The sequence below is a fragment of the Etheostoma spectabile genome, chromosome 3, assembly GCF_008692095.1.
Source record: "Etheostoma spectabile isolate EspeVRDwgs_2016 chromosome 3, UIUC_Espe_1.0, whole genome shotgun sequence".
In the NCBI taxonomy this organism is placed as follows: Eukaryota; Metazoa; Chordata; class Actinopteri; order Perciformes; family Percidae; genus Etheostoma; species Etheostoma spectabile.
Genome location: NC_045735.1, coordinates 10,838,696 through 10,858,960, shown reverse-complemented (window position 1 = coordinate 10,858,960; position 20,265 = coordinate 10,838,696). Strand labels below are relative to the sequence as shown.

The window sequence follows — 20,265 nt, the reverse complement described above, 5'->3', positions numbered from 1 at the left end:
TTATTATTATTATTATTAGATCTTGGTAGAAGCATGCTGCCTGCTTATTGGCTCACTGACACTACTCCGTAGGTATTGGAATTTAGTATTGAATGACGAGGCATTTTTTTAAACTAAAAACTATAGAGGCATTTTGGTGGGTGCCTAAAAAGTGTTGAATTTGGTACCTAGTAGGGGTGCACGATTCAGAAAATGCCATGATTCATTTTTGATTCAAAAACGATTCTCCATTTTTTTTTAAATGATTCAATGTATGTAAATGTAGTTACTTTCCCATATGAAAGTATACACGCCGTTACAAAAAGAAAAAAAAAGAATAGATTTTTGGAATTCTATGAATCTATTTTGAATCTGTAGAGCTTGAAACGATTTATTTATTTTTTGTTGCTTTGCACACCCCTAGTACCCAGCCCTAACTATATGAAATGTTCAGGGGTCAATGGTAACAGACCCACAGAGAAATATCCTCTGACCCACCGCTCTATGAAGTGTTTAAGCATCTTCTATCTCAACATTTTGGTTTTAATGCACACAACTTTATTGTTAGCAACTACCTAATGGAGCATTTCATTTGAAAATGAGTATGGTTGTGAGTTGGTTAACAATGCCTTGAAATGCTTCTAATACAAATATAAGTGGTTTTTGCTACTCATGTTATGTACTTGTTAATTAGTTGAGACTGCTGCGGTTTGAAGCTGCAACACAAATTGCTAATAATACTTTTCAATTGCAATTCCAGCATTTGCCCCGGATGTCAGCCATTATTACTGCACATGACAACAAGCTGTCTAAATGCTAGCATGGCTGTGGAGTCTTGTTTTTCATCATTACATGGATATGAATGAATACATTTCCTCACAATGCCAGCTCTCTGAAGATGGATTTAAGTGAAATTTGATAAGCTGGCCTCAACAGCCTCAACAGCCTCTGTATTAACGCCTATTAATGCAGCCTGAGCTGTTCATAACATTTTGGTCTCCACTTTAAAGGAGCCATCAAATCCCATAGACGTCAACAGAAGTCACAAAAACGTCTTGCAGCCCTTTAATTAGGACTATCATTTATGGTTGGAAGTCATCACTTTCATGTGGCTGCCTTGTTCCCAGGGATCCAGGGGCCTTGCGGTTGTGGTGTGTTAGGGACCCCTGTATGCTGGTATCATCTCGTAGCCAAGGGGCAGGGAGCGACCGGTGGGTAAGAGGAGATGATAATCCCACCTCTGGTGCTCTCATGCAAGCCGATTCATTGCAGGCCGGGCCAAACCTGCGCTCAGTTAGTTACCTGCTGAGCCAGTTTCAGGATGGCAGCAAAGAGTGTGTGTGTGTGTGTGTGTGTGTGTGTGTGTGTGTGTGTGTGTGTGTGTGTGTGTGTGTGTGTGTGTGTGTGTGTGTGTGTGTGTGTGTGTGTGTGTGTGTCAAGCGCTCTCTCTCTCTCCCCTCCCTCCCAATGCACATCACGTGCACGTGACTGTCCTTATCTTGCTCTGTGTCCATGCATTCAGGATCGCTGTGTGAAACTCTTTGCGTCTCCATTCAAGCGTGCCTGTGCAGACATGCTTGTGTTGAGTGTGCGTTGGAGGTGACCCATGCAGGAAAGAGGGGGAGGGGGGAGAGCGCCTATTTACATTGGCAGCTACACAAGGGGAGAAGGGGAAATGAACTGACTTCAAAGGGGGCGTGCAGCTGAATTGTACAGCAAGCGAGGGAGTCCTCCATGCATGAGCTGGCAGACAGGCTCTCAAAACACAGCCAGACATTCCCAGGGCTCGCTCGCCGTCATATTTTCTGCACAGTGAGAGTGTGTGTGTATGATTGTGTGAGCGCAATCAAATCACCCCTTTAAAGCACTATATACCTTTTTTGGTTTTGTTAAATGCAGAAATAGAAGATGTTGAGAATGTCATAGCTGTGTTTTATTACTTGCAGTCCATTGGATCATATCACCATCTGAGGCCTGTTAGAGGTCTCTACGAAGCTCTGACCATGTTAACACTTCTTTTCAGTATAGGGAGAAGGTGTGAGGGTGCTGTTCTTTCATGATTGGATATAATAAATTAAGTTTTTCTGTCTAAAATCTTGAAAATGTTCTCATAATGTCATAAATAAATCCACTGACTAGAATTCAACAGGGCAGATTCTAGATGAAATCACAAGATCCCAATGTTAAAAATAAAGCCATTGCTGAATACATACAGTACTATACTAGTGATGATAACATTGCAGGAGAAAAAAAAAACTATTAGCCAATTGTTTTTTTTTCTTTCCCTGGAGTGCTCTGTTTTGTAAAACCACTAAAGGGACTTCTGCTTAAATGCTGCACTTTTCCTGTCAGAATGAGGTGAGATGATGAAAAAGAGAACTAGTTTATCCCAGTGTCCAGGCAGAGCGTTTTCTTCCCAAACACAGATGTGCATTGGACACACACGCACACACGCACACACACACACACACACACACACACTAAAACCTGCTCTGTGTTTTTGTGTGACAGGGATGCTGCAGAGACGGCCCACGACGGAGGACTTTGTGGATGCGCTGGTGTCTGAGCTCAACCCAAACTTTGAGACCTTCATCATGGACTCTGAAAGCTAAAAGAGGCCTCTGGCGCCATGGAAACGGACTTGACCCTTTTTTTACAAAGCAACAAGTTTATATATTGCTGCTGCCTCTTAAAGTCCCATTGATTTATTTTGATATATCTGGCTAATTCTGCTGTCAATATAAAGTAATATGGTTAGAATTAAAGACTTGCTACAAACCCTGAAAACTCTCAATCATCTCTGAATGTTGATGAGTTCAGATTATGGTAAACTGTGTATCAGTCACAGACACTTTCCCAATGCTCTGGACTCCATTGCGTCCCCAATAATGATATTATAACAGATTCCGTTGTAGCTTGTGCCAGTTCAGATCATAAAACCCTTTTGAGTTTGTATTTTCACCTTTTTGTAGCACTGAAGATTGTTAAAAATGAACAGACAAATGTATTCTGTAATGTAACATACCACCATACACTTCACTACAATCACTATTTCTGTGATTTTGGTCATTTTAATTGCCTTTTTTCTCATTATTCCAACGATTATCTCCTCATTAAATCTAAATATTCAGTTCACATACAAGCAGGACATTGTTTTTTCCTAATCAAATCAGCGAGAGGAGGAATCTGCTCTTCCGGTCACATGGTCATTGTTTAGACTTTAAATCCATACCGCTCCATCTGTTTTGTCTGTCAGGAGTTGTGAGGGGTGGGAGGAGGAGTGTTTGGTGCTGTGGAGGTCAGAGTGAGAAATTCAGCACTTTGTTATGAGTTTTCAGTCAGAAATGGCAAAGTTGCAGTCAATTCTTTTTTGGATTGTCGTAGCTGTTGCAACAGGGTGTAGAAAATACTTTTAGCTTTGCACCGTGTTAAAGCTGCTTAAACATCACTTTAAAACACAGCCACTTGTAGCTTGGTTTATAAAGAAGTTTTTCCACATTCACACAGATGCTCCAGAACAGTACAGTCTCTTCGACAAAGCAGCGTCTGTTTTAACAGATTCAACCAGCACTGTTCTAAGTCAATAAAGAATTGAGAAAAGACATTCTTTGGTATGTAAACTTGTTCAAGTGGTTTATTTACAAAAAATAATATGTGGAAGTGACCAATCACAACCATCAACACTATAACTGGGGGAAGAAAAGCAAACATATTGTCAGTCATGTCTATGTTAAAAAAATATTGACCTATTTAATATTTTACAGTATCTACAACACATTTATCACTTAAAGCCTCTGTAAACCCATGCAGGTGTTTTCAGTTCTTCTGGCTGATTAGACTCTGCTCAGGGTGGAGGTGGGCCGGAGCTTTGATGGGAACTTGCGCTGCGTTCCAGACATAGCTTTTAGCCCGTAAGTTACAACTTCAAGTCACAGCTCACGACTTGGTAGCCTTCCAGGCAAAGTCACCACAAACCCTTCTAGCTAGTGTTAGCTGATACTAGTGATTTATAGTCGCCAACATATTTTGGGCTTCATTTAATAAACACAACCTGTAGTCGTACACAATTGTCTGTGTATTGTTTTGATTACAATGTGCGGAATTACTTTACGTTGCCCATTTATGTCTTTTTCTTTCTATTTTCACCGTTAATCACTGGTGTCTGTACAGCATTTGTTGTTTATGTGTGTGTGATGTCTAAAACTATCGATCTGGAACGAGTCCACAGGTAGTAAGTTACGGGTTTGACTCCCGTTCCTGGGCGCTTTCAGGGGTAGAAGGTTGTGAAAACAAGAGTCACAGGTTGCCTGGAACGCACCATTATTACATCACAAATTTCATCTACCAATAAGGATAATAAAGATGTCATTTGTCCTGTCCTAACAGATGCAACAAAGCTAAACGGAGGCTCAGGAAGATGTCAATCGATCAGTCTAAACACACACACACCCAAACAGTCCTGGAGAGGTCTAGATCAGCCAGAATAACTAAAACACCTGTGTGGGTGTCCAGGGCCTTTAAACATTCCTTGTCTTAACTTGTTCCATATTATCAAGATTGTCTTCAATGTGCAACATAATCACTTATGACACTTAATTTCTTCACACCTAAAATGTGTTACCTTTACACACAAAAGCTTCATAACACCAGCTGCTAGATCAGTGGTACAGTTTGTGGTCTCCTACATGTGAAGATGCAAGACATTCTCGAGGCAGGGCAGAGGCTCATTTTGATTCACTTAGCTCCGCGGTAATAAGTCATACTCGTCGACGTTTGAACTTCATTCATTTTGACCTTTTGGGCCAACAAGTTCACATTCTGTGTGTGTGTCTGTGTGTTAGTGTGTGTGTGTTTGTGTGTGTATATCACTTTGCCCTCGTGCTTTGCTTTACCTCAGCAGTGCTTTTGTTGCATTTATGTACATATTCTGTCTTGAGCCTTTGACGAGGGGCTCTGAGGTCAGCGGCAGGCCTTTCGAAGAGGAGGAGCGACCACACTTGAGAGTGGTTGCTGCTAGTCTGTAAGGGGGGGGTGTAATCTGATATGGGATCTGGCCGCGACTGTTGTTGGGTCCAGGGTGGTTCAAGGGTGGAGCACAAGCCAAAGAAATCCATGACATCCTGGAAAGAGAGCAGGAAGATGAACAGAGACACGCAGTGATTGGTAACGTATTTACCCAGAGACTTAAAACAGGATGGTCTTGTCCACATCAAAGAACTTGTGGTGTCTCCTCTTCATAGACACACACAGCAATGTCTCAGACCATAAAAAGGGAGCCTAAGAGTTAACTACATGCACCAGTTTGGGAAAAAAAAAAAAGAATCTTCGAAACTTCTCTCACAGATCTATCTCTTACAGTGTGACTTCTGCTTTTTTCCAACCTGGACCATATTTTCCTATGTTTTCATGTCTAAGTGCCTGATGGGAACAACAATCTTTGAAATTAGTCTAGTATTAAGTAAGATCGCTGCAGTCGGCAACAAGCTACAATGTAATTTATTAGGGCAATTGTAAAGCTTGTATTTACCTTCACAAAACTGCTTGTTTCGTAACTGACAGGCTCAGATTATTATTCCAAGTCAATGATAACATTATGGAAAGGATTTCTAAGGAGGTTGACCTTAGGGTTAAAGAGTAAGATACTTTTACTTTGCTTACATATGAAAATATGTTGGCTCTACACACGCTAAAAGTATAGCTTTTTTAAATGGACTCTGGTGGGTTTAACGCTATCAACTTCAGAGCTGTTTCTGGTTAAACAAAAAAGATGTTAAGGAGGTTTTAAAGGTCTATCTCTGAAGGGATCCTTTCCATAATGTTGTCAGACACTTAGAATATTAATCTGAGCCTGTCAGTGGCAAAACGAGCACTTTTATGAAAGTAAATACAAGCTGCACAATAGCCCTATTAACTTACATTGTAGCCTATTTCGCTGCTGCAAACTGCAGCAATCTTACTTAATACCGGACCAATGTCAAAGGTTGTTTCCATCAGGCACTTAGACACAAAAACATAGGAAAATAGGGTCCAGGTTGAAAAAACAGTAGTCACCCTTTAAGTGATTAAATCTGTGAGAGAAGATTCCTTTTTTTTCAAACTGCTGCATGTAATTAACTCTTAGGCTGCCTTTTCAGGGTCTGAGACATTGCTGTGTGTGTTTCTATGAAGTGGAGATACTACAAGTTTTACCACAACGTTGAAAAAAAAAAAAAATAGTTACCCTTTAATGTCTGTGGGAACTAGTAAAATACTACAGACTCTTAGAGGATCTACAGTATTTATTTTATACATTCTGTGCTTTCTGGAGTGGGAGAGGCCATGTTTTCTTCTTTGCAGTTTTCTCTCACATACTTCCCTCTTGACACTGTAAAGTATACGTGGATCATTTAGCAGTTTGCTTTGAGGCAACTCCTTTGAAAGGCCAAGGGAGTGTCTTAACACACCTAGCCTAACACTCATGATGTAAACTGATTCATATCCAGGGAGTTATGAGCAGGGGACTCAGTAGAAGTATTTGTGCAGCTTTGTGACTAGAAAATGGAAATCGTGCATAATAATCAAGAATATTCATAGGTTTCTGGTCTTGTGTATGAGAGCAATATGTCAGCTCACCTTCCTAACTTGATGAGTGCTGTTTGGGAAGAAGTGCATCTGTCCCAGCTTCACTGTGTCTCTGTCTGGACCTCTCAGGTAAATTTTGCCTTGACTTGCACCCTTCCTCTTCATCCCCCTCTTCTTCTTCTTCTTCTTCCACCTCCACTCTCCCTGCAGGTTCAGAGTTGCAGTGAGGCAGCCCAAAACACTCTGCAGGCTCTAAACTCTCTCTCATCCCACCGGCCTCTGTGCAGACAGACTCTGGGTGTCCTCTCAGCTGCATCGGGGTGCCCTCCTCATCCTGATGGGCATTTCTGGTGAGCGTAACAAAGAACACTGGTTATTATTGATGAATCTGTTCACAGCCACACACACACACTTATGGTGCAAGATATCTCCATTGTTTCTCAGCGCTTCAAAGAATCTAATTAACCCTATTAAATTATGTTTATAGAACTATAAATTGCAAGAGAAATGAGAATGCTGTTTAGTGTTTACCGGCCTGCAGTTACCATGATTACTGTAAGTGTAGCAAAGACTAGCTAATGGGTAATACCATTGTGTGAAGTTATTTTATCTATATTTCATTCTCAGTGTATGAACACACTCATTACTGTACTTGTTGTATACAGTATAATATATAATGCAGTTCGGACCAGTTGCGCTACAGGAATCATCTTCTATATGTTGAGCCATACACTATGTAAGCCGTAACTTATTTACCTTGCAAAGGCATGCATTTGTGCACATGATGGTAATTGGATTTGTTATTTGTTGGTTGGTTTATGTTGAGTTTGGCTATTAGCCAGTTTATAGGTTCAGCTCAGTCAGCGAAGTGTGGTGATTTCAGGGTTTTGTAGTCATTTCCTTTCCAAGCTGAAAAATGTTGGCAGTCATGGTGTCACCAGGCAGTTTAGATAGGTGTTCACCAAACACTGTGTTATATTCAGTAGTAAGGTAGTATATGTAGTATGGAGTTTATCAACTGCAGCTATTCAGTCTGAGTTTGTGATTACGATCTTTGCCCTATCCTACCACCCACTATTATTTAAATGGTTGAGAAATGTATTACAACTTTAACGTTTCAGTCACATTTTTGTTTCATCTTCAGGAGCATACAGTTCCTCACCCGTCACTGAGGCTCATCTGGGACTGGAAAGGACTGTTGTTCAAGCTGCGGCCCAGACTGCAGCTTTCATCACAGTACAGAGATGGGATCAGGTGGACTGGACCTGAACATCGTACACACATATACAACTTTACACAAAGGAACTTCACCCACACGCCATCTCCTCCTAGTCTAAAGAAACAATCAGGCCACTCTACAGTATACCATTGAAGTTAGAATACAATGCTTTCCTTATAGACATCAGTTGTTTGATTGGTTATAACTGTATGTTAAAATCTCTTTAGTCTGATTCACAACCTACCACAGGTGTGTCCATGCACCAGGTGACACTGGCAGCAGGGTCTTTGGGGAAAGTCGTGAAGCCAGCGTGGGTCCAGGCAGGACAGCTCTGCTCCACTGTAGGGACAATCCTGGGACCTCAGAGAGGCCGCTGAGGAAACATGTTGAAGACATTCAACAACTAAAACAATGGCCGTGATCACCTGTTTAACATTGGGGGTGGGGCACTTGACTTGTACTATGACTTTTTAAATGATCTTTTTAATGACATACTATACTATTACTTTATGACACTTAAAGTATAAAATAAAAAATGAAACTTTAACACAACTTTTATGACATGTTTATGCCATACTACACTATTACTTTTTAATGACATTTTTATAGCATAACAAACTATGACTTTTTATGGCATGCTACACTGTGACTTTTTTATGACTTTAAACAACATACTATTCTATGACTTTTTTATGACATACTATACTATGACTTTTCATGTCATACTATAGTATGACTTTTATAACATACTATGCTATTACATTTTTATTACATACTACACTATGACTTTTTATGATATACTATTTTATGACTTCTGCCTCTTTTTTCTTTCTAATGCAACAGTTATGTTGTATGTATATATTTGTTTTTCTGTATTTATTGTTCTTTGTATTTATTGTTCACATTACTGAAGACAAAAAAGTCATAGCATAGTATGTCAAAAAAGTCATAGTATAGTATGTCAAAAAAGTCATAGTATAGTATGTTGAAAAAGGTCATAATGTAGAATGTAAAAAGCATCATTAAAAAGTCGTAGTAAAGTGTGTCAAAAATACTCATGGTATGTCAATAAAGTGATCGTATATTGAAGTACTGAACCTTGCACCTCCAATCTTCCTTTTATCTCTAATAGCTTATCTCACTGAACTATTTGTGAAGCTCGTAATACATTTGTTCGGCATTGTATTACTGAAGACAAAAAAAGTCCTAAAAAGGAAAAGTATAGCATGTCAAAAAAATCATGGTATAGTGTGTCGAGAAAAAAAAGTGATAAAGTATTTATGACTTACTATACTATGACTTTTTATGACATACTATGACTTTTTTAGGGTTATTTGTTGGGCAATTACACCTTTAATACAGCTTAGACATGAAAGGGGAGAGAGAGGGGGAAGACGTGCAGGAAATTGCAGCAGGTCAGAGTCAAACCCCAGGCCTCTGCTTTGAGGAATGAACCCCAACATGCAGAAATGCTTTCTATAAACTGAGCTACCCGGCCGCTCTTTTCACATCATAAAACACTATGACTTTTTTATGAATTGTTGACATACTATAATGTGACTTCTTTAAGACTTTTTGTGACTTACTATACTATGACTTTTTTATGACTTTTTATGACTTACTATACTATGACTTTTTTTATGACTTTTTGTGACTTACTATACTATGACTTTTTTGTTTTCAGTAATGTAAACAATAAATAAAACACCAAACCCCTGCATCATGAGCTCTACAAAAAGCCCAGTGAGATAAACTGCTGGAGATAAAATGGAGATTGAGATTGAGGGTTCAACATTCTATCATTTCTTATGATTCTTTTTGACGTTGTCACGATTTGAGTTTTTTTGACATAAAAAAAAAAAACTCAACTCGTGGCAATGTCGAAAAGAATCCTAATCATTGACTTTTTTTGACATACTGTACATGACTTTTTTTTAGACATACTACACTACGATTTATTTGTCTTCAGTAATGTGAACAATAAATACAATGCCGGACCAATACAACACAAGTTTCACAAATAGCCCAGTGTGATAAGCTGCTATAGATAATTCGAAGATTTGAGGTTGAGGGTTCAACTCTTCAGCATACTATTCCTTTTTAGTAATCTTTTCGAAATACTACGCTTTGACTTTTTTTGACATACTATGACTATTTTTTGACACAGTATACTATGACTTTATTACTTTTTCAACAAACCTTTTTAAATAGACTTTCTCAAATATACTATGACATTTTTGTGACTTTTTTTCGACATACTATACTATGACTTTCTTATGCATTTTTCAACATTCTATACTATGACCTTTTTAAGACTTTTTCAACATAATATACTGACTTTGTCATGCATTCTTTTGACATGCTATTCTATTTCTTTTTAAGTCTTTTTTCAACACACTACTCTATACTATACTCTAGATACTTTCTTATGCTTTTTGACATACTATACTGTGACTTTTCACACACTCTTTTCAACATACTAAACTTTGCTTTTTTGGTTTTCAGTAATATGAACAATAAATAAAATGTCAAACCACTGTATCATGAGCTCTATAAATAGCTCAGTGCAATAAGCTGCAGGATATTAAATGGAGATTTAAGGATGAAGGTTCAACTCTTCAACATACTATAACTTTTGAATGATTCTTTTTGACATGCAACAATTTGAGTTTTGTTGATTTAATATAGTATGAATTTTTCTAGACATACTACACTATGCTTTTTTGTCCTCAGTAATGTGAACTATAAATACAACGCCGGCCCATTACATTGTGACTTCTTTTTTTTTGACACACGACTTTTCAACATTCTATACTATGACTTCTTTGTGACTTTTTTTGACAAACTATACTGTGCCCTTTTTTAACATACTATACTATGACCTTTTGAAGACTTTTTCAACGCACTATACTATGACTTTTTTATGATTCTTTGACATACTATGCTTTGACTTTTTTCAAGACTTTTTTTTCTTCAGTAAGGTGAACAATAAATACAACACCGGACCAAAATGTCATGAACTTCACAAATAGCTCAGTGAGATAAGTTGCTAGAGATTAAAAATGAAGACGAGAGGTTGAGGGTTGGACTCTTCACCACAACTTTTCCTTTTCCTAATCTTTTCAACATATTATGCTTTGACTTTTTTTGACATACTTTACTATGCTTTTTTTAATTACTTTTTTCTACCTACAAAACTATGCTTTTTTTTTTTTTTTTCATTTTCAGTAATGTGAACAATAAATAAAATTCCGAACCCCTGCATCATGAGCTCTACAAATAGCTCAGTGAGATAAACTGCCGTCGATTTTTTTGACTTACTATACTACGACTTTTTTTGACATACTATACCATGACTTTTTTATGTGTTTTTTTCTAATGCTTATTTTGACATTCTATACCATGACTTTTTTACGACTTTTTGGAGACATACTAAACTATGACTTTTTAAAGACTTTTTTTAGACATACTATAGTATGACTTTTTTGTCTTCAGTAAGGTGAACAATAAATACAACACCGGACCACGATGTCATGGACTTCACAAGTAGCTCAGTGAGATAAGCTATTAGAGATAAAATTAAGATTAGAGGTTGTGGGTTTGACTCTTTTACCACAACTTTTCCTTTAATTAATCTTTTTGACATACTACGCTTTGACTCTTTTTGACTTACTATACTTTGACTTTTTTTCAACATGTTCTCCGATGACTTTTTTAAGACTTTTTTGTCTTCAGTAATGTGAACGATAAATACAACGCCTGACCAATATATTGTCATCTTTACTAATAGCTCAGTGACATATGCTGCTGCAGATAATTAAGAAAGAGATTTGAGGTTGAGTGTCAACTCTTCAGCGTAAATTGACTTTTCATTAATATAAAGACATACAGTTAGACTTTTTCGACATACTATAGTATGACTTTTTTCGACATGTTATACTATGACTTTTTCAACATACTATACTATGACTTTTTAACGAGTTTTATCGACATATGACATTTTGTGTCTTCAGTAATGTGAAAAATAAAAACAAATACAACCCATCATGAGTTTCACAAAAAGCTCAGTGAGATAAGCTGCTACAGGTAAAATGATGATTGCAGGTTGAGTGTTCAACTCTTCAACATAACTTTTCCTTTTATTAATCTTTTTAACATACTACGCTTTGACTTTTTTTGACAAACTTTACTATGACTTTTTTTAATTACTTTTTTTCGACCTATTAAGCAATGCTTTTTTTTAAATTTTCAATAATGTGAACAATAAATAAAATGCCGAACCCCTGCATCATGAGGTCTACAAATAGCTCAGTGAGATGAACTGCTGTTGATTAAATGGAGATTGGGCTTGAGGGTTCAACTGTTCAACATACTATCTCTTCTTTATGATTGTTTTTGACATATTACGATTTTAGTTTTTTTGACATACTATACTATGACCTTTTTATGACTTTATTCAACATACTATAGTATGACTTTTTAATTAGTTTGTTGACAAAGCTGCTAAAGATATAAATGATGATTGGAGGTTGAGTGTTCAACTCTTCAGCATAACTTGACTTTTTATTAATATTTCCGACATACCACACTTAGACTTTTTTTCGACATGCTATACTATTACTTTTTTGTGACCTTTTTCAACATAATAAACTATTACTTTTTTCGACATACTATACTATGACTTTTTTGACATTTATTATGCTATGTATTTTTAGTCTTAAGTTACGTGAACAATAAATACAATGTCAGACCAACACATTGCGAGCTTCACAAAGATCAGTGAGAGAAGTTTGGAGGTTGAGGGTTCAACTCGTTTAATATACCCTGACTTATAATTCTTTTCGACATACTACGCTTAGACGTTTTTTGACATACTACATTAAAACTTTTTTATAAATTTTACAACATACTATACTATGACTTTTTTATGACATTTTTTATCGACTGACTTATACTATGAATTTTTATGATTATTTTCGACATACAACACTTTGACATAGTATACTATGACTTTTTATTCAATATACTCTACTATGACTTTTTTATGACATTTTTTCAACATACTATACTATGACGTTTTACAACTTTCTTTTACACACTCTACGACTTTTTCAGGATTCTTTGACATACTATGCTTTGACCTTTTTGACAGTCTATATTATGACTTTTCTGACATATTACACTGACGTTTTAATAACTTTTTTGACGTGACTTTTTTTCTTCTATATTGTGATTTTTTTTATGATTTTATACTATACTATGACTTTTTTGACATTCTATTCTATGACTTTTTTGGGATTCTTTTTCACATATTAAGCGTTTGACTTTTTTCAACATACAATAATGACTTTTTTTGACTGAGTATACTATGACACTTCATGACCTTTTTTGACATACTAAACACGTTGTATTACTTTTTGGTGACTTTTTGAAGACATACTACACTATGATTTTTTAGGATACACTATAACATTCTTACGACCTATTTTACTATTACATTGTTATGGCATACTACATAATGGCTTTTTTAACCACCTGAGGCCTAAGCTATTTTTCCCATTTTTGGTTTGCCTGGTCTTCTTTTTGAATACTGCATGTATAACAAGGTAATGCACAATAATGGTATAAACATCTTTCCAAGACATTTGGGCTATCACAAAATGTTTGCTACAGTGTGTCACATGAATGTACAAATTAGTTATATATAGAAAAAGAAACATGGAAATTGGATATTAGATTTTTATTCAAATCACACAGAACAATAGTGAACAAGACTTTTGGCTTTTGAAACAGGTTGTTGTAGGCCTTGTTAATCAGGTGAAAACAGAGGGCCTGCACACCCATGGGATTACTGCTTCAGTTTGCAATGTAAACAGGTCCCGTGTCCATAACAGGCCCTGCTCCTACTGAGGCTGCTTTTCTTCTGATATCACTTTCTACTTATTTACGTGTCAAGATATATCCACAGACTGCTGCTTAATACGTCTTGGGTGCCCGCCTTACAATATTATCCAAGTGCGCAAAGGATAATTTGGTGGTAGTGTGTTTAGGTGGAAAAAACACACGTAATTGAGACTGAGTCAACTTTCTCGTAAATGCAACCCCTGCGATCAGACTTGTGAGTCGGTTTTAAGGCAGTGCAAGAGTCCCGTACAGGAAACAAGAAATAACACTGCTTCTATTGCTGCCACATGAAAGTTGTAAAACACCAAACACAAGCACAGAACTACCCAGGAGTTTGTAGTTTGGCAAACATTCAGCTGTTACACAAAGCACTAGAGCTAATGGAAAACATTAACTGTGAAATATAAAGTCTACTTGTGCTATATTGGGGGGTTACAGAACACAACACAATTTAAGTGACACTCCCACTGCCGCACCACCCTACAAAAAATCACCGGATTGTTGTTTTCCGGTCTGAAAGCAGCCTTAGCTTAACTATTGGCAGAGCAGGCAGTGTTCCGCTTAAAACGATCTAAATACACCTGCAGATTAAAGCAGAGTTGGACTGAGCAGTTTCCACATGACATTTTATGCCATACTACACTATTACTTTCCATTCCATAATATACTTATTTTTTTGAAATATTAATGGCACACTATGACATTTTTATGCCATACTACATTTGACATTTTTATGGCATCTTTAGTTTAGGCATAGTGTACCAGGGTTTCTCAAAGTTCCAATGACTGTGTTGCCAACTTTTTTTAAAGTGAAAGTTGCCAACACTAGCTCCAAAAGGGCTAAAATGCTATTTTAGACATTTTTTTCACTTCAATTTTTGAAAATAATGTGATGGACTGCTAGTGGTAGGTCAATCCATATTATCTTATCATTTGTCCACAGTGTGAAAGTCACTGCGTTCTTGTTAAAATGTGTTGCAGGTTCACCGTGGCACTGGTAATTAATGTTGATTTTTGCCAAATTTTATGCACATTATAAGAGCATAAAAATACTCTAAATCAATACATTATTGGGTGGGGGGACGATTTACGCTCTGAATACTGAGTACTTGACCAAAGTGTATTATGATTACACCCCAGAATGAGAAATTTAAAAAGCCTTGTTCTTAAAAAAGCAGAGATTTTTTTTACTGGTACCACTTTATAACAATAATAATAATAATAATAATAATAATAATAATAATAATAACAATATTAATAATAATAATAAAAATAATAATAATTCCTTTAGGATGGCTTTATATATTGTCTTAATTAATGTTAATTAATTGTTTATTAATGTTTTGCAGATCAGTTACAAGCCCTTTAAAATAACTTCTGTTTGCCAATCCTCACAGCTCCAGTTGTGGTGTTTATCTGACTAAATTAACATGCTCTTATGCGTTGGGAAATGCCTTACAACCCTTGGTTAATTAAGGCCGATTAAAACTATTTGTGTATTTTAAAAAGCAACTGTGTTAGTGTTTTGCAGCAGCTTGGGTGAAGCGTTGCTTGTTTGGTGAAAAGTATCTCATGCATTCACCTCACACCATTACAGTAAAAAAAACACATAACTGGTAACGCCTTGGTAACGTCTACCACACTCTTTGTTTTCAGGCAAGCTTACCAGGGAAACATATTGTGATTACTTCTTTGCCCCGGGACGTTTCACAAACGTAACACTTTGGGTCACAAGAATGCTGCTAATTATACAAGTTCCTACAAATATGTAACATCAGGGTTTAATAAGGCTTAACACTGAAGATCACAACTGACGTATGAGCTGGCACTCCAGCTGGTTAAAAAAAGAGCTACGAAATTATCATCTTTATGTTATTAAGGGCTCTATAAGTGCCACTCATGTTTGAATATACATGTAGTTAGCTCTTCTTACACAATATTTATCCCTTGATATTGATTAATCCCTTATGAGCCTTTCCTCCATTTTGGATATCTTGAGTGGAGAACAATTTGTACTAGAGATTCATTGGCTGTGCATTGAAATGACAGAACCTGGGAGAAGGGGAGGGGGTCAAAGTTCAATGCTTGCTGCATGGAACCACATGCAACCCTGACTTGTGAGAAATGCACTGCCTCCATAGTGAGCAGTTGCAGTAATGCATGAAAGGTTTAGGCCTCTGCAGTGGTCTTAAGCCTGCATACATTTTTCAAAGCACCACTCTATTAAATTGTTTTAAAGAAGCACATAAGATACACTTTTTTGACATACAAAAACATGAACAAGCGCATGCAGATGTTGTAACTCACCGCTGGGCTTCTTCTCCAGCAGCTGTCTCTTGCAATAGATGACACAAAGGACCAGCAGGGCCAGAAGCACAGTGGCCAGAGCACTGCAGATGACAGCAGCTAGGGCCATGTCCCGCGGGCTGGTCATCACCGAGGGTAGAGGCACCAGGTTCACACGCCCACTGCCTGCAAAGAAGGCGGATGGAGATGAAAATGAAAGACAGCTGAACAGCAGGGTTTAAAATGTTGACTGATTTGTTGACTTTCCACATGACAGTGGACATACAAAGTTTTTTTGAAGGTGATGAGTGGCATTAATATTAAACCAGAGAAACACAGAATAACTTATCTCATATGAATGGCAGGTATGGTATAACACATGACATGGTGCAGTTACTTCATAATATCTGACACTCCTCAGCAAATCAGAAACAGGTAACATGAGACAAATTTTTCCTTTGTGCCTCAAGCCAGTCATCTTTTTGCTAAAGTGTAATAAAACTGCAGAGGAGTTTAAAGAAAAACGCCTGTGGCAGATTCTCTCTTTATCTGTCTCTGTCTCATTCCCTACAGAAGATGATTTACACACACACACACCCCACACACACCCCTGCCTCAGGCTCTCCACATGCTAGTCACACAGCCCTGAAATCAAGAAGCAGACATGCTGGTCAGGCTTTTGAAATAGGTCAGATGAGACTGCAGGTGTTTTTTTTACACTTTTGTGTGTCATTGTCTGTGTGCGTGGTGGTGAGTTGTGCCCATGCACTGATTTTATGATTAAACTGCTTCAGGACTCTTCACACTCTCATGTCTTTTAACACTTTGGCCTCAAGAATGTTCCTCATTATACAAGTTTCCACAAATACAGAACGCCAGTTCTTAATGCTTGAAACCACGTAAGACAGATGAACAGGCACTTGTTTGAAAAAAAGTAATGGCATCTGTTATATGTTATTATCCTAAAAGGCACAATACGTGATACAAATGTAAACTAAAGGGTGGAAAAAATTTAAAAACAACTAAAACTTTAATCATTCTCAACCTGAATGGCTTTTTTTGGATGAAAGGATGAACACAAGACAACCATGACCTGCAACATTATCATTCATTTAGAGTTGTGTTACTGGACAACTGATAAATGGGAGTGCAATTTTCATTCTTTCAGCTCTCTTTTTGGTTGCCACCAACTCTTGAGGGAAATAGCTGACTCTTTAGCTGCTGAATGCACCACCATGTTCACCAGATGTAGATGTTGTCTGTTTGCTGTTTGGTGCTGGACAGGAAGCGTAAAGCAAGTTCATCAGAGCTTTCTTTGAAAACAGCTGCGTCAGTGAGAGTGAACCAAAACATTACAGCTATGGGCCGCAAAAACACAAAGCTACATAACTCAGATTTTAAATTAATACGTAATACTTTTACTCATATTACATAGCTTAATCTTAAAAGTTACGTGTGAATTTAGCTCAAATTTACGTATTAAAAAAAAAATGGATTGGATAATAAGATCACAATAGACCGGTGATTTATACTCATACAAATGAATCCCTCACATTCCACTCACTGTCAGAAAAATCACTGTTGTGTCTACTACAATTCCTGATTGGTGCCGTGTTGTTTTAAAAGAAAACAACTACACTTTTCGGTTCTGAAGTTGCCAGGAAATATGGGATCTTTTACAACATATACAAGCTTTGCTTCTGCACCCTAGCTAGCAGTGTGTAAAAAGCAAATTTCTTATAACGTGTAGGCGGCTTTAGGGATAAGCAGCAATTTCTGACTGCAGCTTAAAACTGAACCATGACATTAACAAATAATTTGGTGTTCTGGATTTACATGGAGAACGGGGTTATGAAAATACTAAAACAACAGTATCTGCGGCTGAAAGTTACTGTTAATCACCCATGAAAACAAATAAACAGTAGTCTGAGACTTTCCAGACATCCTGTTTTACAACTGAAATATCAAGTGTTACAACAGCCGCATAACCCTCACAACAACCTCGGTTCTCTGGTTTGAAGCTTTAAGAGGGAGTGGCACGCCTAAATTCTCAGCTTGAGTGACAATTCTCTCTGAGGCCATGTAGATTTGGCTTAACATAATTGTTTCTGATCATTATCAGTAATCAAATATAATTTTCCTGATCAATGTATGTATGATTGGGAGGGTGTTGGTTATTGCAGAGCAAACATTAAACGTATGCTGGTTTGACACTGTAAAACAGACTGACATGTAGGGGAAAATTAAATTGTGAGAGATTTTTGATTAATATACCAAATATGACTTTGTTTAAGAAAATCTTTTTTTTCAGTAAGCCCTGCTGTTTGCTTTTTAGTACATTATTCATAAAGGGAACTGGTTTCAACCTTTTCACATCTAAGAGCTCTTTGTTATACAGTGTAAACATTACTTTAGCTTTGGGCAGTTTTTTATTCAGCAAGATAGGGGATAAGGGTATTTTAACATTCCTTTTAAAGAAAAGAAAAAATAAATAACCCTTAGCAGCTTGGAAATGTTCCCAATAAGACCCAGAGGGTATCATAAAGAAGCATTTTGATATAAGCACTGACATACATAATGTAAAAAACATTACCTATTACTGTTAATAAAAAATACTGCCACATTCCAGATCTTTAAAACTGGTACAGAAGCTAAAATCATTGCAACTGCTATAAATAATTAGAAGTTTATTTAAGGGTATTTGTATTTTAATTACATTCTTGTGTGCAGTTAATTATATTGATCACACTGAATGACAAAGTTTCACCTTTTACACAAGTGAACAATAAATCACAGTAAAGAAACAGAGGCATATCTCTCACTATTAAAACAATATACAGTATGTAAAAAATATATTACCAAAACTCTGTATTTTTTTCATAATTACAATGAGTAATATCACCATGTTGTATATTCATGTTTGAGACTCACAATTAGTTGTCATAGTGGGGATTACCATTATAAGCTTCATTTACATAGACACTGTATTATATTGGTGATACATAACATCTGACCATCGTGTTTATATTCAACTCATCCAAAGTGAGCATCGTCTGCCCCACAACACAAAGGCAGCCTGTTTCTAGAAGCCCTGCAGCTGCAGCAAACAGATAAACACTGGGCCATTGAAGAGACCTCACCTGCTGATATTATCTTCACACAAACCAGACCAATAAACCACAGCCTTTTATACACTCCCTGTAAGTTGACTTTATGGGATGCCACATACTCCCAATAAAAAGGAGCACTTCTTTACACCTCTCACAACATCTTTTAATGTCTGCACTCTTTTAAGAGTTTCTTTAAACAGAACTCTGAATAACAGAAGAGAGACAAATATTTTTTACTGTGAAAACAATGCTTTCTATTTCATGTTAAGACATAATGGTACAACCCATAATTCATACCCATAACTTTGGGTTGATCACTCAGACTCAATTGCCATAATGAGGAACAATAGTCCTGGACCTGAATCAGATTATTATACATTGATTTTTGGAGGCCATGCTATTCTAGACCATTACCCTGGTGATTAGCTTAAAGTAGCTCTTAAGATCTGGTGTCTCTAGTTACCTTGACGGTAACTTAAAAAAAAATGTAATTGTATATTAACAAGGGAATTAGCTGTTGCCCACTCTGGCTTTCAAAGCTACGAAAATGTAACAGCTTTGTTTGATTTGATGCCATTTCAGACAGAATATGAAATGTCTGAGTTTAGTTCAAGGAGATGTGCATCTTATCATTGGTTATTCCCTGAAATCTTTGATCATGTATTCAGTTTCCTCTACTGGATATTGAGTGTTCACATGGAACTCTGTTTTAGATTAGCTTCTCCAGACGCAAGACTACTTGCACTTTTACAGGAGCTCTTTTGAACTTTAGTGCCTATGGCATAGCGTATTTCAGGCAATATTATTAAAGTAGGTACAACATATAAAATCTCCATTTTGCATTTTTTTTTAAAGTGGTAAAACATTTTACAGTCATCACTTCTTGTAATGTGACCACACCTAACATTATTATTGCTGTGAGGTTGTGGTTGGATAATTGCATGGTAACTTGATTAAGAGACCAGTGAGGATAAACTGATCTGCAATCAGCAGAGATCATCATTCCAGGTGCCGACGTCTGAGTATGAGAATATTTAAAGGCTCAGGTTTGAATTGCTGGCAGGGGATTGTAGCTAGGAATGTTTCCTGTACTTTGCCAGCCTAATATGCTTTGTGCCATCTGTGGTGAGAACTGATTGCATGAACCTTTCAAGTCAGAGAGCATGTAGCAAGAGCAGATACAGATTATGTTTTCTTCATGGTACA

The 20,265-nt window shown here is 37.0% G+C and overlaps 2 protein-coding genes and 1 long non-coding RNA gene across 5 annotated transcripts in view; 1 reads left to right on the top strand and 2 right to left on the bottom strand.

Moving 5' to 3' along the window:
* LOC116680140 (uncharacterized) overlaps positions 1 to 541 on the bottom strand; it is an 8,112-nt gene extending 7,571 nt beyond the window's left edge. The window contains exon 1 of the long non-coding RNA XR_004329649.1: positions 532 to 541. This is a non-coding gene — a long non-coding RNA (uncharacterized LOC116680140). The remainder of the gene's footprint in view (positions 1 to 531) is intronic.
* The window catches only part of LOC116679956 (mitochondrial intermediate peptidase), a 28,014-nt gene extending 24,893 nt beyond the window's left edge, over positions 1 to 3,121 (top strand). The window contains exon 19 of the mRNA XM_032509387.1: positions 2,491 to 3,121. Coding sequence (XP_032365278.1) covers positions 2,491 to 2,591 — 101 coding nt within the window. The 3' untranslated portion in view covers positions 2,592 to 3,121. The remainder of the gene's footprint in view (positions 1 to 2,490) is intronic.
* A 1,701-nt stretch (positions 3,122 to 4,822) lies between these two features.
* The window catches only part of tnfrsf19 (tumor necrosis factor receptor superfamily, member 19), a 26,427-nt gene continuing 10,984 nt past the window's right edge, over positions 4,823 to 20,265 (bottom strand). The window contains exons 6-10 of one of the 3 annotated variants that reach the window (XM_032509404.1): positions 15,974 to 16,135; positions 8,004 to 8,132; positions 7,703 to 7,805; positions 6,592 to 6,887; positions 4,823 to 5,099 (exon numbers count right to left, since the gene is read on the bottom strand). In XM_032509404.1, coding sequence (XP_032365295.1) covers positions 6,596 to 6,887; positions 7,703 to 7,805; positions 8,004 to 8,132; positions 15,974 to 16,135 — 686 coding nt within the window. In that variant the 3' untranslated portion in view covers positions 4,823 to 5,099; positions 6,592 to 6,595. Of the gene's footprint in view, positions 5,100 to 6,591; positions 6,888 to 7,702; positions 7,806 to 8,003; positions 8,133 to 15,970; positions 16,136 to 20,265 lie in introns of all 3 variants that reach the window. The other 2 variants (XM_032509402.1, XM_032509405.1) reach the window with 2 other exon arrangements.